A 17,969-nucleotide genomic window follows, 5' to 3' on the forward strand; every position below is an offset into this window, starting at 1 on the left:
TCCATCCAGCAAATTTTTTACTTCAGGTATTTTTCGGTTCTGGGATGCCCTTTTCTTAAAAAAAGTTTCTTTTTTCTCTTTTTAGATTTTTCTATGTTTATTCTTTCTGAGCAGATTTCCTTTGTGTCCATTAGTATCATTGTAATAACTACTTTAAAAATTTTTGCTAAATACACATGTGTTTCATCTTGCAGTTGGTCTCCATTGATTGCCTTTTGAGTATTGAATTTTGCTTTCCTATTTCTTTAGAGATCTCCTAAATTTGGATTGTATTCTGGATATTATAAATGATAGAGCCTCTGGATTGTTTTATATTCCTCTAGAGAGTATTGGCTTTTACTATTTTGTTTTAGCACAGTTAATTTGATTAGTTCATACTGCAAATTATGGCAGTATGAAGGCAGCAGCTAAAATAAATAAGTTTAGCTGTAGGGCTTAGAGACTGTCCTGTTCATCCTAGTTTTGGTAATCAGCCTGAAATTTGAGTTTGTTCGTTTATCTACAAATTTGGAGTTTCCTCCTTTGCTTTCTTCTTTTAAGCATTTTCCCATTATTTGTAGCTGCTGTGATCTGAACTCTGTTCTCTGATTCTTCAAGCATCCAAGACTGTGGATTTCTATCTGTGTTTTAGCCACACTTTCTTCCTTTGGAAGGCACTGGGGCCTGCCCTAAGGCTCAAAGCCATAAATAAAAACTCTCTTCTTCCAAATGTTGATGCCTCCCCCAGTTTTTACTTACTTTCGGCCACTCTACAGTGCCTGCAGGTATTTTTAATAATATTTTGCCCAGGTTTTATAGTTACTATCAGCGGGAGAGTTAATCTAGTAGGAACTACTCAGCTGGTACTATAAGTGGAAATTCTCCATGTTAGCCATGAAAGTTGGAATTACAATAGCCTTAAAACAATAGAATGATAACTAATATTTGTATAGTACTTTTTGTTATAAAAGCACTTTAGATTATCAAATTTATGATGATTTTTACTGATATAGTAGGCAAAATACTAAATGCCTAGGTGCTATACACTTTAGGCCAAGAACCTGGGCGGAAAGTGAATCTGAAGTCAAATGCAACACAATAATGTGTATAATAAAATGTGATAACTAAAGCAAGAAGTTGGAGAAGGAATATAGTAAATGGAAACTTTAGGTATGAGATAGAATAACAGAATTTTATGCCTTTGGCCAGATGAGACTATCACCAGGTAAATGGACACTAAGAATAAGTATGTAAAATATTTTCTTGCTACATGGTTCTTTTAATTTCAGCTTAAGCTTCCTTGGATAACCTTTTCTCTCTACCTAACTCTAAAATAGGTCACAGTTTACATAACACTGTCTCCCCACCTCCTGTTCTTTTTCATAGGACCCATCGTTTCATTGTGTTACTTTTACACTTTTAAAACTTAAAATATTCTTCATAACTTTTATTACTGTTTGTAATTTCTTAAAATGGAGCTACACTGTAAGCTTCGTAAGGCAAGGGACCATGTTTTGTATGCCCACATGTGTTAGATGCTCAGTTCATATTTATTGAGGAATGAATGAATTTATATATATATATATATATACATGCACACATACATACATGAGTACTAAAGATTGCAAAGTAAGTTTTAAATATCTATTATATATATAGTCAGTCTTACACTCTTCAGTAGAGTTAAGGTTTTTTTCACCTAGATTTTGAAGGAAGGTGTGAGTTTGAAGAGTTACTGAGGGATTATTCCAAACAAGAAGGAGGAAAAGAGTGGCAAGAAGATTTGGGGAAATTAGTAAAATAATATTGGCAAGATTTGATAACTACTTTGTAGATAAGCAATAAAAATTTTTTTTATAAGAACAGAAAGGTACTAGATCATGGCAAAAAAAATTTTTAGAGTTAAAGCTAGGCAGATAGTAAGGAATCCTAGAAAATACAGAGAACAAAGAATATGAAAGTGGTTCGAAGATAATTTGAGCAGTGATCTCGAATAATAAGACAACTGAGGCATAATTATGTGTGATAAAAAACAGTCAGTGCTTTTCTTTCCCTCTTCCTTCTGTGCTTCAGGTTTCTCAGGTCCTGAAATGATAGGGAGTTAAAAGCAAGTATTTTAGGCTAATTTTATCAGATTTCTTTGTAGTGAAACTTTCTTATTCCACAGCTCTTGGATAAGCACAAGAATACAGAGAGCATGGTGGAGCTTCTGGACTTGTATCAGATGGAGGATGAAGCCTACAGCAGCCTTGCAGAAGCCACGACTGAACTCTATCAGTATTTACTACAGCCATTCCGAGACATGAGAGAACTTGCCATGCTAAGAAGACAGCAGATCAAGGTATTTTCTTAAAACCTAAATAACATCCTGCCTGCTTTGTAATTCTCAACCTGGCTGGCTAGAGGAGCTTTTTAAAAATGCAAATATCTGGTTCTCTCTCTCCAAAGATTCTAGTTTGGTAGATTTAGGTTAGTTACAGCCCGTACACATAATTTTAAAGCATCTCAAAAGATGATTTGGCAGAGTAGCTAGGGTTGAGAACAGCTTAAAAAGTACAGGTATAAATACACTGAAAGAGCCCCATCTCCCCCCCTTTCCTGTACTTCTCTCCCTCTACTCCTGTCTTCCTTTTAATATTTTGAGTACCATGTAATTCTATACTTCAAGAGTTTTGGGACATTTGTCTTGGGAAGATCTTGTCTTGAAAGTTACAAGGATTTAATGGTAGAGCTTTAAAATTTATGACATTTAATTTTTATATATAAAGTGTGTATTAACATTTGTTGAGGCAAGTGTTTAGGAGTTTGGTTGTATAGCTGATCTCAAATGTCACTGTTTAACTCACATGGAAATATTGCTGAACTAAAACATAAAAATTATGTTTCTGCATAATGGGTTAAGTTGGAATGATATATAAGATATATGTATTTAAGAAATTAACAATAGACACAGAAAGCCGGGCCAGTCAGGCAGCGACTGGGCATGCGCTGCAGCCAGTGAGACGCAGTGGCAAGTCGGAAGCGTTCGCACTGGGGAGGCGGCGGCGGCGGCGGCTGCGGCTGCGGCGGCAGCGGATGGCGGTGGGGGCTGCTGCCGCCGCTGCGATGGACAGGACAGGAGCCGGAACGGCTGGCCAAGAAAGGCTGTTTCTTTCTTGCACCCCGCGAGCCGGCTGGAGAGTGCAATCTGGTGCGGAGCTTGGATGCTGCGCTGTCGCGGATTTCATTACGTCGCAGCAGGGCTCGGCGGCCGGAATTCTGGCTGCCAGGATTCAGATGCAAGTTGAGAGCGGTGTGAATGATCCCTAAATGGGCCTTTGGGCAGATTTAGCAATTTCTTTTTGATTAGAAGAAAGAAGATGGCCAGGAAGCTGGTATGAAGTCAGATTTTAAGAAACATTTTTAAGAGATATTTTGGAAACATGGCGGAGTGAGAGACTTCCCCAGATCTCTCCCCTTGGAACAACAATAAGCTGAACATCTAAAACTCAACAAAAAACACCCAACTGCACACCAGCACGTCTGAGGTTGGATCTGCGCATAAGAACTACTACAGGTCAGAACCCCGGGTGTTGGGAGGTGGAATGGGAGAAATAAAGAAGCTGCCTCTGGCAGCCTCAGGAGCTATCTGTAGGAGGAGGGGGAAGGGAAAAGGTGCAGCAACTTCCCTGAACAGCCCCGCCTAGGAGAGTCATGAGTTCCACGCAGCCAGCATAGGGCCCAGTCATCAGGGCAGAAAGCAGAGTAGTTGGACTGCAGCAAAACAACAGGTGATTTTACCAGCCCGGTTGCAAAACCCAGGCTGAGCCACAGTCCCCATCCCCCAACCCAGAGGGCCCCTTGCCCCATACCATCTGAGACTGAACACTGCGAGCTGCAGGGAAATCTGACCAAATGCTACCAAAACTGTTGCTAGCACTGACAGGGACTGAAACTGAGCGTAGTGAGCGTGATTAAATATCTATCAGAAAATAAAAAGGCATTTTTAAGGCTTTATATAAAGCAAGGATCCAAGAGGCTTAGACGCCACCTACTGGAAACCAAAAGAAAAGCACCTTCTTCGCAGCAGGCTAAAGAGAGACCTTTATATAATAAATCTTATTTCTGGGAAAAAAGCAGAATACATTTCCATTAATGCCCAGGTGGAGAAATAGTCCATTAAACACCATGAACAACCAAGGTGACAAGGCATCTCAGAAAGAAATAGACATAGAAATATGCAACTTAAATGACAGAGAATTCAGGATGGTACTTCTGAAAAAACTCAGTGAGTTCCAAAATGAGTCATATCAACAATTTCAGGAAGTGAAGAAACGCCTAGATGAGCAGAGCAAGGAGATTGAAACCCTCAAAAAGAACAGAATGGATCTTCTGGAGATAAAAAACACACTACAAGAGTTGAAAAATGAAATAGCAAGCTTGGGAAACAGAGTTGACCAAATGGAGGAAAAGATCAGTGATATCAAAGACAGAAATCTAGAAATAAATAAGAAGAGAGAAACCAAAGACTGAAAAATAAAGAGAAATTCAAAACCCTAGTTGATACCATCAGGAGAGGAAACATAAGAATAATGGGCATTATCGAAGGCGAGGAAAAGGAACAAGGACTAGAAAGCATTTTCAGACAAATAGTGGACGAGAATTTCCCAAATCTAAGGAATGAGTTGGAGCTTGGAATTCAATGAGTCAACTGAATACCCAATTATCTCAACCCAAAAAGGCCTTCACCAAGACACATTGTATTAAAATTATCAAAAATCAATGACAAAGACAGAATTCTCAGGGCAGCCAAGGAGAAGAAAACAGTAACTTATAAAGGAAAACCCATTAGATTATTGTCAGACTTCTGAGTGCAAACCTTACAAGCCAGAAAGAAATGGAATCAAATATTTAAACTATTAAGTGAAAGGAACTACCGCCCTAGAATAATGTATCCAGCTAAGTTCTCCTTTAGATATGAAGGAGAAATAAAGAGTCCTTTCTAGACATACAAAAGTTGAGGGAATTCTCCTCTACGAGGCCTGCACTACAGGAAGTACTGAAAGGGGTCAGCTCACCTAAAACAAAATGACAAAAAAAAACACAAAAAAAACCAAAACCATCATTAGGAGGAAAGTGACTTTCAGGCAGATAGAAGCAGAGAAGTACAACCCTTACTAAGAACAGGGCATTATAAGCTTATAAGCTTAAATAATAAGAGAATTGCTATAGCAAGATAGTAATGAATGTTCAGCATACATGGGGACAAATTGAGATAACAATGACTGGAAAGAGGAGGATTCAAAGATCCAAATTCACGAAGGGGAATGGAGATAAGGTACGTTCAGAAGAAAATGGATGACTCTGTGTGTGTGTGTGTGTGTGTGTAACAATCCTTTACTTATTTGTAATGGTAACCACGCACCAAAGATTCAGAACTAAAGTATATAACAAACACAAGAACCAGAAGGAAATCCCACAAAGGCAACCAAAATAAAACAGAAACACAAAGACAAGGAAGCAGTGGAAACACCGAGCTACTAGAAAGCAACATAAAATGGCTATGAGAAGACCTCATATTTCAATAATCCCCCTAAATGTAAATGGACGGAACTCACCAATAAAAAACTAGAAAAAGAACAGCTGAAGCCTAAAGTCAGCAGAAGGAAGGAAATATCAAAATTAGACCGGAAATAAATGAAATTGAAAAAAAAACCAATAGAAAAAATAAATGCAATGAAGAGCTGGTTCTTTGAGAAGGTTAATACAATTGACAAACCCCTGGCTAGTCTCACTATGGAACAGAAAGGACACAAACAATCAGGGATGAAAGGGGAAATTACGACTGACACTGCAGAAATACAAAGGATCATACAAGAATACTATGAAAAAGTACATAACATCAAGTTTAATAACCTAGAAGAAATGGATCAGTGCTTAGAAAACAAGTCTTCTTAGACTAAATCAGGAAGACTGGAAAATCAAAAATAAATCAAAGAGCAGTATGGAAATTGAAACAATCATCAAAAACCTACCAAAAAGTAAAAGTCCAGGACCAGATGGCTTCACCAGTGAATTCTACCAAACATTCAAAGAAGATTTAATACCTATTCTCCTCAAACTCTTCCAAAATATCGAAGAGGCAATACTTCCCAACTCATTTTAAGAGGCCAGTATTACTCTGATACCAAAACCCGGTAAAGATAGCACAGAAAAAGAAAACTACAGACCAATATCTCTCATGAACACAGATGCAAAAATCCTAAATAAGACACTAGCAAACCTAATACAGTAACATATTAAAAAGATTATACACCACGATCAAGTAGGCTTCATCCCGGGGGCACAGGGGATGGTTCAATGTTCGCAAATCGATAAATGTGATACACCACATAAATAAATTAAAAAACAAGAATCATATGATCATATCAATAGATGCAGAAAAAGCCTTCAACAAGATACAGCATCCATTTTATGATCAAAACACTTAACAAAATCGGTATAGAAAGAAAGTACCTTAACATAATAAAGGCCATATATGACAGTCCTTCAGCCAACATTATACTTAATGGTGAAAAATTAAAAGCCTTCCCTCTAAGATCAGGAACAAGGCAAGGCTGTCCACTGTCGCCACTGTTATTCAGTGTAACATTGGAGGCTCTAGCAAGTGCATTCAGATAAGAGAAAGATATAAAAGGCATCCAAATAGGAAATGAAGAAGTCATACTGTCAATATTTGCGGATGACATGATTCTCTATATAGAAAACCCTAAAGACTCCACAAGAACAGTGCTAGAAACAATAAGCAAATACAGTAAAGTCTCTGGATACAAAATCAACATTCAAAAATCCATAGCTTTCCTATACTCTAATAATGAAGTGTCAGAAAAAGAAGAGGAAAAAATAATTCCTTTTGCAATTGCAACAAAAGAATAAAATACCTAGGAGTAAATTTAACAAAACATGTGAAGGACCTACTTAATGGAAACTACAAGACCCTATTAAAAGAAATCGAAGAAGGTACAAAGAAATGGAAAGATATTCTGCATTCTTGGATTGGAAGAATCAACATAGTTAAAATGACCATATTACCTAAAGCATTATACAGATGTAATGCGATCCCCACCAAAATCTCATCGGCATTTTTTAAAGAAACAGAACAAAATACCATCAGATTTGTATAGAAGCACAGAAGACCCCGAATTGCCAAAGCCATCCTGAGAAAAAAGAACGAGGCTGGAGGCATCACTCTGCCTGACTTCAAATTATACTGAAGAGCAACAGTAATCAAAACAGCATGGTATTGGCAGAAAAACAGACACACGGACCAGAGGAACAGAATCAGAAGTCCAGAAGTAAACACATATTTATATGGGCAAATAATTTTTGACAGAAAAGCCAAAACACACAGTGGAGAAAGGAAAGCCTCTTCAAAAAATGGTGCTGGGAAAACTAGAAAGCCACCTGCAAAAGAATGAAACTAGACCGTTGTCTATCACCACACATCAGAATTAACTCAAAAGGGATTAAGGACCTGAATAGAAGACTTGAAACAATAAAATGCATAGAAGAAAACATAGGAATGAAACTCAGGGACCTTGGACTTAAAGAGGATTTTATGATTTTGACCTCAAAAGCAAGAGAAGTAAAAGCTAAAATGAATGAGACTACATCAAACTAAAAAGCTTCTGCTCAGCAAAAGAAATCGTCAGCAAGATAAAGAGACAACCATCCAAATGGGAAAATAAATTTGCAAGGAACATCTCTGATAAGGGCCTAATATCCAAAATATACAAAGAACTCATATAACTCAATAACAATAAAAAAATCAAACGATCCAATCAAAAAATGGGCAGAGGACTTAAACAGACACTTCCCCATAGAAGACATGCAAATGGCCAACAAATATTTGAAAAAATGCTCTGCATCGCTAGTTGTTAGGGAAATGCAAATCAAAACCACAATGAGATACCGTCTCACACCTGTTAGAATAGCTATGATCAACAGGACAAGTAACAAATGTTGGAGAGGATGTGGAGAAAAAGGAACCCTCATACACTGCTGGTGGGACTGCAAATGGGTACAGCCACTATGGAAAACAGTATGGAGGTCCTCAAAAAACAAAGAATTGATCAACCATATGACCCAGCAATCTCTCTACTGGGTATTTACCCCCAAAGATTTGAAAACCCATATCCGAAAAGATATTTGCACATCAGTGTTCATAGCAGCATTATTCACAGTGGCCAGGACATGGAAGTAACCGAAGTGTCCTACGATAGATGATTGGCTAAAAAAGCTGTGGTACATATATACAATGGAATATTACCGAGAGATGAAATACTGCCATTTGCGACAACATGAATAGACCTCGAGGTAATCATGCTAAGCAAAATAAGCCAGATGGAAAAAGTTGAAAATCACGTGATATCATTTATATGTGGAATATAAACCTAAAAGGAACAAAGAACAAGACAAACAGAGACTCATGGACATGGACTATGGACTAGTGGTTAGCAGAGGGTCAGGGATGGAGGAGGAGTGGGGAGGTAGACGGAGTAAAGGGAGTTCAAATATAGGGGGAGGGGAAGGGTGAATTGGGTAAAGGGGATCAAATATATGGTTGATGAAGGAAACTGGACTTTGGGTGGTAAACACATAATAGAATATACAGATGTCAAATGATAATATACACCTGAAAACTACATAATTGTATTAACCAGTGTTACCCCAATAAACTTAATTTAAAGAATAAATAAATAAAAACATCTTTAAGCAGTGATTTATTTAATGGAAAATATTAACAATTCTGGGAACTTTATGTTTGGGAACAAGGATTAGTATATTTGAAACATTATAATGAGGTAAATAGTAACGGTGTGTTATTTTCCTTTACTGATGACTCAAGATATAGAGTGGCACAGACTTAGTCCCACAGTCAAGACACACTCCTTTATTAATATTTTTTGAAAAATACTGGGTTGTCTAGTTTAATCATTAACTTGTCATTGTCGATGTAAGAAATGTCCAAACCTGTAGAGAATTTTTATAAGATTTTATTTGAGCCAAACTGATGACATCTGGAGAGCGAGATCTCAAATGGTCTGGAGAATAATAGTTTGGCAGCAGCTTTTATGCATTTGAAATTAAGGATGGAATGTAAGGAAGATTACATGGAAGTGGGAGAAAGCAAGGCGGGAATTGGATTACAGGATAGTTAACAAGATTATGTTCTCTTTTGAGGATGGCTTGTTTCAAAGGTATGTTAACCTAGATGCACAGAAACAAAGGACAAGGGCTTGCTTGAGGCGAAGAAACCTTTTACTAAAAAAGGTAAATGCCTGGTGCATGACTACCCACCATGACATGCCCAGTTAGGAATTTATGATAAGATCACCCTATGAGGCCCCCTCCCCTTTTTTTTTCCATAGCATTTTGGTTACAGTGGTAACTTGTAACTAAGCCATAATTTTTAGACACTAGAATTTTCTCCAAAATTTTAAACTGAACTATAGATGTTTGTCCATTCAGAACATGACTGGAAGGCAGGAATGAACTGGATGACGTGGAGTTCCCACCTACTTGTAGATTAGGCTACAATGTTTAACAGACATAATTCATAAAGCTCAGCATTGACTGTTGGAACCTATGTGCATTTTTACTTTCCTGTTAATTATATCAAGATTTGTATTAAGTATTAACAGTAGCAAATTGATTGAACCTACTTATTAGGCTGTGTTGTCCACCAGCATCACCTTTTGCTCCATTTTCCTGGGAAGCAGAGTATAGGTGAGGAAGAACAGACAACATGTTTTAAAAATTTATACCTTTTTTAAAGGTGAAAATGGTATTTTACCATATTTCTGTTTCTGTGATATTGGCCTTTAAATGCCCCATCAACTATAGCTACTCTTTTTTTTTTTCTTTACCCCTCTTGTAAAGTTTTAAACAGAAGTATTAGTAAACAACTATATTTAGTTTGTGAGCTCATAATGTGTTGGACAAGTGCGTTAAATGGTGCCGTTACATAAAATAGTTCATTTAATCCTTACAACAACCCTATAAGTTAAGTGCTGTCGTTGTCTTTGCTTCATAGATAAGAAAACTAATATTGGATTGGGATGATTATGTAACTTGTTCACAGCTAGTTAATAAGTGACAGAGTTAGTACAGTATTCAAGTTCAAGTCTCTCTGATGCCAAAGAATATATGTGTATATCAGTGGAAAAAAGAAACAAATAATAGGTAAAAATCAATGAAACCGAAACTTGACTATTTGAAAAAAAAGTTAATATATTTAATAAACCTAGCTAAATTGATTTTTAAAAACCACATGTCAGTATTAGTATGGAAAGTGCAGATATCACTACAGATTCTACAAGTTTTAAATGGCTAGTAAGAGAATATGAACAAATTTGTGCCAATAAAATTTTACAGCTTAGATGAAATGGACATCATTCTTTGAAAAAATACAAACTATCAAAATTGATTAAAGGAGAAGTAGAAAATTTTCTATGGCCTTATGTTAACAAAGTTGAATTCATAACCTTCCCTCAAAGAAAACTCTAGTTCCATATGGCATCACTGGAAGATTTATCAAACATTTAAGAAAGAAACAATACCAGTTCTACTTAAACTCTAACAAAGTACGGAATACTTCCCCACTCCTTTTGAGGCCAGCATTATCCTAGTACCAAAACCAAATGACATTTACAGAAGAAAGATAACTACAGACAAATATCCCTCATGAACGTAGGTACAGTGATCATTAATGTAACATTAATAAGAAGTAGCATCCAGCAATCTTATAAAAATGACGATATGCTATGATTAGGATTTGGACATGTAAGATTGGCTTAACATTAAAAAATAAGTCAGTGTAACTCACCATATTATCAGAATAAAGGGAGAAAAACAATGTTATTTCTATAGCTGTAGAAAATCATTTGACAAATTTCAGTATTTGTTCATCATAAAACAATAAACTAGAAGAAGAGGAACTTGATTAAGGGCATGTATGAAAAGCCTGTCTAAGATCATACATTATGGTAAATAGCTGAATTCTTCTTTCTCTTTAAGACTGGAAACAAAGTAAATTGTCACCAGTTCAATAAGGCAAGAAAAAAAAACACATAAATTGGAAAAGACAAAACCGTAGATTATCCATAGATTACGTGATTGTGCGTGTAAAAAATCTAAAGGAATTTTTTAAAAAGCTACTTTAAATAATTTGTAAGTTTAATTACAAGGTCAGTATTAAAAATTCAGTTGCATTTTATATCTTCTAAAAATGAAACTGAAATTAAAACTTTTGAAAATACCATTTACATTAGCATTTCTGAACAGGAAGTGCTTTGGGGATAAATTTTACAAAATGTATGAAAGATGTATATACTGAAAATTATAAAACTGCTGAAATTAAAGCATACCTAAATGAATGGAGAGATAAACCATGTTAATAGATTGAAAGACAATAATGTTTAGTTGTCAGTTCTCAGTAGATCTCTAGATTCAAATTAAAATTCCTATAGGATATTTATTTATTTGTTTGTTTATTCATTCATTTATTTGAAACTGGCAAGCTGATTATAAAACTTATATAGAAAGTCAAAGAACCTAGAGCAGCCATAACAATTTTGAAAAAAAATAAGTTGAAAGACATATTACCTGATTTTAAAACTTACTAAAAAGTTAGAGATTCTAGACAGTGTAGTATTAGCATAGAACAGACATGTAAATCAGTGGAACAGAACAGAATGCAGAAATAGATCCATGGTTATATGCTCAGTCAGTTTTCCACAAATGTGACAGGGCAATTCATTGGCAAAAGAAGTCATTTCAACAAATGGTGCTAGAACAACTGGATATTCACATTAAAAAAAAAAAAATGAACCTCAGTCCTTATACCATACATAAAAATTAATTTCATATCTCTTAGACCTAAACATAAAAGCTCATACTTAAAACTTAGAATATATAGAAGAAAGTTTTACCATCTTTGGAAGAGAAAGGCAAAGGTTTTTAAGATAGGATGCAGAAAATTTGAGCCATAAACTAAAAAAAAAAAAAAATTGATAAATTGAACTTCACCAAAATTAAGCACTTTTGGTTTTTGAAAGATAGTTAAGGAAATGAGAAGGCAAGCCACACTGAGAGAAAATACTTATAATACATTTGGGAAAGGAAGTGAACAGCTTAATAATACAAAAACCAAAAATTTTGAAAATGGGCTAAATATTTTAAAAGACATTTAAAGAAATGGCTAATAAACACATGCAAAGATGCTCAACATGGTCATCAGGGAAATTCAAATTAAAACCATAATGAGATACTATTATACACCCATTAGAATGAATATAATTAAAAATTCTGGCACTCCCAAGGGCTGGTGAGGAGGTAGAGTAACTAGAATTCTTGTACATTGCTAGCCGAATTTTAAAGTGGCACAGTTGCTTTGGAAAATAGTTTGGCAGTTTCTTCAAAAGTTAAACACATACATAACTTGACAACTCTGCTCTTCGACTACTAGTTATTTATATAAGAAAAATTAAAACATCTGTTCACAGAAAGATTTACACACTAATTTCATGCCAGCTTTATTCACAGTAGCCCCAAACTGGAGCAACCCAAATGACCATCAACAGATTAAAGGATAAATGAAAATGTGGTATTTCCATATAATAGAATAATACTTAGCAATGCAAAGAAATTAACTATTAATAGACAGATAAATCCCAAAGTCATGCTAAGTTAAGGGAAGACAGATACCAAAGACTATGTACTGTGTGAAGGAATGGACAGAAAAGGGATATGAAGAACCTTTGGTGGTGATAGAAATATTCTGTATCTTGACTGTAGTAGTTGTTTCTTGGACGTATACAACTATCAAAACTGATCAAATTGAGCACTTTAAATGTATTGACTTGATTGTACATAAATTAAACCTTAATAGCTTACTAAAAATTATGCTGAGCAAAAGATACCAGACAGAATATAAACTGTGATTCCTTTTACATGAATTTATAGAAATGACCGTTTTGATCTACACTGACAGAAAGCTAAACAGTTGTTGCCTGGGATGAGGAAGGGGAGATTAAGAGGAAGCAAATATAACAGAATCCTTTGGAGTGGTTGATATGTTCTAAATCTTGATTATAGTGGCTGTTTCACAGGCATATAAATTTGTCAGAATTTATCAAAATCTACACTTAAAATGGGTATGTTTTATTGTATGTAAATTATAACTCAATAAATATGATTTAATAAAATAAATGAGCAGTATGTACAAGTTTATGTAGAGGTACACAAAACAGGTTGAGCAACACTGCCTAAAGATAAATGGGAAAAGAGGGATTATTGAGAGCTTCACTATTGAAGAATGAGTAAGAATTCAGTAGGAAGTGAGTATCTATGTCCATATAGAATTGAGAATATTTCAGATAGAGATATATAAAAACAATATATAGTGAAGAGGCATAGTACGTGTGCTTTTAGTCACAATAAATTATTGAAACAAATTACTGAATCATCATACTAATTTAATTTAGCACCATTGGTGGATGCCACAGTAAGTGGCATGGCTGAGACTGAAATACATGTCTGTTTGACTGTAATACCTCCTGTTTAGTTACACCACAGGCTGTAGATTGTTTGGTGTGTCTCGGCTCTAAGGTGTTTTGCAGAAGGTGAAAGGAAAGGTGGTCAGGGCCAGAATGCTATGGAGTTTGACATTTATTCTTTATCTTTTTAAAAAGAACTATTCACTGTATTCACTGTAATATTCACTGTAATATTAAATTATGATGGGAAAGAAGTTAACTTGGTGCCCAAAAATATAATGTACTTATATATTTAGTATTTTATGTTAACATTAGTGTGTAATAAACACAAGAAGAACCAGAAGGAAAACCCACAAAGGCAACCAAAATAAAGAAAACAGAAACACAAAGACAAGGAAGCAGTGGAAACACCGAGCGACTGGAAAGCAACATAAAATGGCTATGAGAAGAGCTCATATTTCAATAATCCTCCTAAATGTAAATGTACTGAACTCACCAATAAAAACATACGGAGTTGCAGATTCGATAAATAAACAAAACCCAACCATATGCTGCCTCCAGGAGACGCATTTCAGCTCCAAAGACAAATACAGACTCAAAGTGAAAGGGTAGAAAATGATATTTCAAGCAAATGGCATTCAGAGAAAAGCAGGAGTATTGGACAAAACAGACTTCAAAATAAAAAAGGTAAAGATACTGAGGGACACTTCATAATGATAAAGGGAATCATGCACCAAGAAGACATAACACTTATTAATATTTATCTCCCAATCAGGGAGCCCGGAAATATGTAATGCAATTACTAACAAAACTAAAGGGAGAAACAAACCAAAACACTATTGTAGTAGGGGACCTAAATACCCCACTGTTGGATATGGACAGATCCTCCAAACAGAAAATCAATAGGAAATAACATCCTTAAATGACACATTAGACCAGCTGGACATAATTGACATTTACTGAGCCTTCCATCCCAAAACAGCTGCTTATACATTCTTCTCTAGTGCACATGGAACATTCTCAAGAATCGACCACATACTGGGACACAGAGATAGCCTCAACAAATATAAGAAGGTTGAAATCATACCAACCATATTCTCTGATCATAATGCTTTGAAACTAGAGATCAACTACAGAAAAAAATCAGGAAGAACCACAACTACATGGAGATTAAACAACGTGCTACTGAAGAATAACTGGGTCAGAAAGAAATAAAAAGAGATTAAGAGATGCATAGAAACGAATGATAATGATAGTACAACATATCAAAACTTTTGGGACACGGCAGAAGCAGTCATAAGAGGAAAGTTCATATCACTACAGGCCTACCTCCTAAAACAAGAACGAGCCCAGATAAACAACCTAACGCTTCATCTTTAAAAACTAGAAAAGGAAGAATAAATGAAGCCTAAATTCAATAGAAGGAAAGAAATAATCAAAATTAGACCAGAAATAAATGAAATTGAAAACAAACAAACAAAAACCAATAGAAAAAATAAATGCAACAAACAGCTGGTTCTTTGAGAAGGTTAATACAATTGACAAACCCCTGGCTAGTCTCACTATGGAACAGAAAGGACACAAACAAAATCAGGGATGAAAGGGGAAATTACGACTGACACTGCAGAAATACAAAGGATCATACAAGAATACTATGAAAAAGTACATAACATCAAGTTTAATAACCTAGAAGAAATGGATCAGTGCTTAGAAAACAAGTCTTCCTAGACTAAATCAAGAAGACTGGAAAATCAAAAATAAATCAAAGAGCAGTATGGAAATTGAAACAATCATCAAAAACCTACCAAAAAGTAAAAGTCCAGGACCAGATGGCTTCACCAGTGAATTCTACCAAACATTCAAAGAAGATTTAATACCTATTCTCCTCAAACTCTTCCAAAATCTCGAAGAGGCAATACTTCCCAACTCATTTTAAGAGGCCAGTATTACTCTGATACCAAAACCCGGTAAAGATAGCACAGAAAAAGAAAACTACAGACCAATATCTCTCATGAACACAGATGCAAAAATCCTAAATAAGACACTAGCAAACCTAATACAGTAACATATTAAAAAGATTATACACCACGATCAAGTAGGCTTCATCCCGGGGGCACAGGGGATGGTTCAGTGTTCGCAAATCGATAAATGTGATACACCACATAAATAAATTAAAAAACAAGAATCATATGATCATATCAATAGATGCAGAAAAAGCCTTCAACAAGATACAGCATCCATTTTATGATCAAAACACTTAACAAAATCGGTATAGAAAGAAAGTACCTTAACATAATAAAGGCCATATATGACAGTCCTTCAGCCAACATTATACTTAATGGTGAAAAATTAAAAGCCTTCCCTCTAAGATCAGGAACAAGGCAAGGCTGTCCACTGTCGCCACTGTTATTCAGTGTAACATTGGAGGCTCTAGCAAGTGCATTCAGATAAGAGAAAGATATAAAAGGCATCCAAATAGGAAATGAAGAAGTCATACTGTCAATATTTGCGGATGACATGATTCTCTATATAGAAAACCCTAAAGACTCCACAAGAACAGTGCTAGAAACAATAAGCAAATACAGTAAAGTCTCTGGATACAAAATCAACATTCAAAAATCCATAGCTTTCCTATACTCTAATAATGAAGTGTCAGAAAAAGAAGAGGAAAAAATAATTCCTTTTGCAATTGCAACAAAAGAATAAAATACCTAGGAGTAAATTTAACAAAACATGTGAAGGACCTACTTAATGGAAACTACAAGACCCTATTAAAAGAAATCGAAGAAGGTACAAAGAAATGGAAAGATATTCTGCATTCTTGGATTGGAAGAATCAACATAGTTAAAATGACCATATTACCTAAAGCATTATACAGATGTAATGCGATCCCCACCAAAATCTCATCGGCATTTTTTAAAGAAACAGAACAAAATACCATCAGATTTGTATAGAAGCACAGAAGACCCCGAATTGCCAAAGCCATCCTGAGAAAAAAGAACGAGGCTGGAGGCATCACTCTGCCTGACTTCAAATTATACTGAAGAGCAACAGTAATCAAAACAGCATGGTATTGGCAGAAAAACAGACACACGGACCAGAGGAACAGAATCAGAAGTCCAGAAGTAAACACATATTTATATGGGCAAATAATTTTCGACAGAAAAGCCAAAACACACAGTGGAGAAAGGAAAGCCTCTTCAAAAAATGGTGCTGGGAAAACTAGAAAGCCACCTGCAAAAGAATGAAACTAGACCGTTGTCTATCACCACACATCAGAATTAACTCAAAAGGGATTAAGGACCTGAATAGAAGACTTGAAACAATAAAATGCATAGAAGAAAACATAGGAATGAAACTCAGGGACCTTGGACTTAAAGAGGATTTTATGATTTTGACCTCAAAAGCAAGAGAAGTAAAAGCTAAAATGAATGAGACTACATCAAACTAAAAAGCTTCTGCTCAGCAAAAGAAATCGTCAGCAAGGTAAAGAGACAACCATCCAAATGGGAAAATAAATTTGCAAGGAACATCTCTGATAAGGGCCTAATATCCAAAATATACAAAGAACTCATACAACTCAATAACAATAAAAAATCAAACGATCCAATCAAAAAATGGGCAGAGGACTTAAACAGACACTTCCCCATAGAAGACATGCAAATGGCCAACAAATATTTGAAAAAATGCTCTGCATCGCTAGTTGTTAGGGAAATGCAAATCAAAACCACAATGAGATACCGTCTCACACCTGTTAGAATAGCTATGATCAACAGGACAAGTAACAAATGTTGGAGAGGATGTGGAGAAAAAGGAACCCTCATACACTGCTGGTGGGACTGCAAATGGGTACAGCCACTATGGAAAACAGTATGGAGGTCCTCAAAAAACAAAGAATTGATCAACCATATGACCCAGCAATCTCTCTACTGGGTATTTACCCCCAAAGATTTGAAAACCCATATCCGAAAAGATATTTGCACATCAGTGTTCATAGCAGCATTATTCACAGTGGCCAGGACATGGAAGTAACCGAAGTGTCCTACGATAGATGATTGGCTAAAAAAGCTGTGGTACATATATACAATGGAATATTACCGAGAGATGAAATACTGCCATTTGCGACAACATGAATAGACCTCGAGGTAATCATGCTAAGCAAAATAAGCCAGATGGAAAAAGTTGAAAATCACGTGATATCATTTATATGTGGAATATAAACCTAAAAGGAACAAAGAACAAGACAAACAGAGACTCATGGACATGGACTATGGACTAGTGGTTACCAGAGGTTTGAGGATGGGGGAGGAGTGGGGAGGTAGACGGGGTAAAGGGAGTTCAAATATAGGGGGAGGGGAAGGGTAAATTGGGTAAAGAGGATCAAATATATGGTTGATGAAGGAAACTGGACTTTGGGTGGTAAATACAGAATATACAGATGTCAAATGATAA

General features: G+C 35.7%; 1 protein-coding gene across 1 annotated transcript in view; it reads left to right on the forward strand.

Annotated features, from left to right (window-relative positions):
• Window positions 1–17,969, forward strand: part of JMY (junction mediating and regulatory protein, p53 cofactor) — an 80,440-nt gene that overhangs the window by 24,736 nt on the left and 37,735 nt on the right. The window contains 1 exon segment of the mRNA XM_039874899.1: window positions 2,147–2,320. Coding sequence (XP_039730833.1) covers window positions 2,147–2,320 — 174 coding nt within the window.

Source organism: Pteropus medius, unplaced genomic scaffold, assembly GCF_902729225.1.
Source record: "Pteropus medius unplaced genomic scaffold, Ma_sr-lr_union100, whole genome shotgun sequence".
Lineage (NCBI taxonomy): Eukaryota > Metazoa > Chordata > Mammalia > Chiroptera > Pteropodidae > Pteropus > Pteropus medius.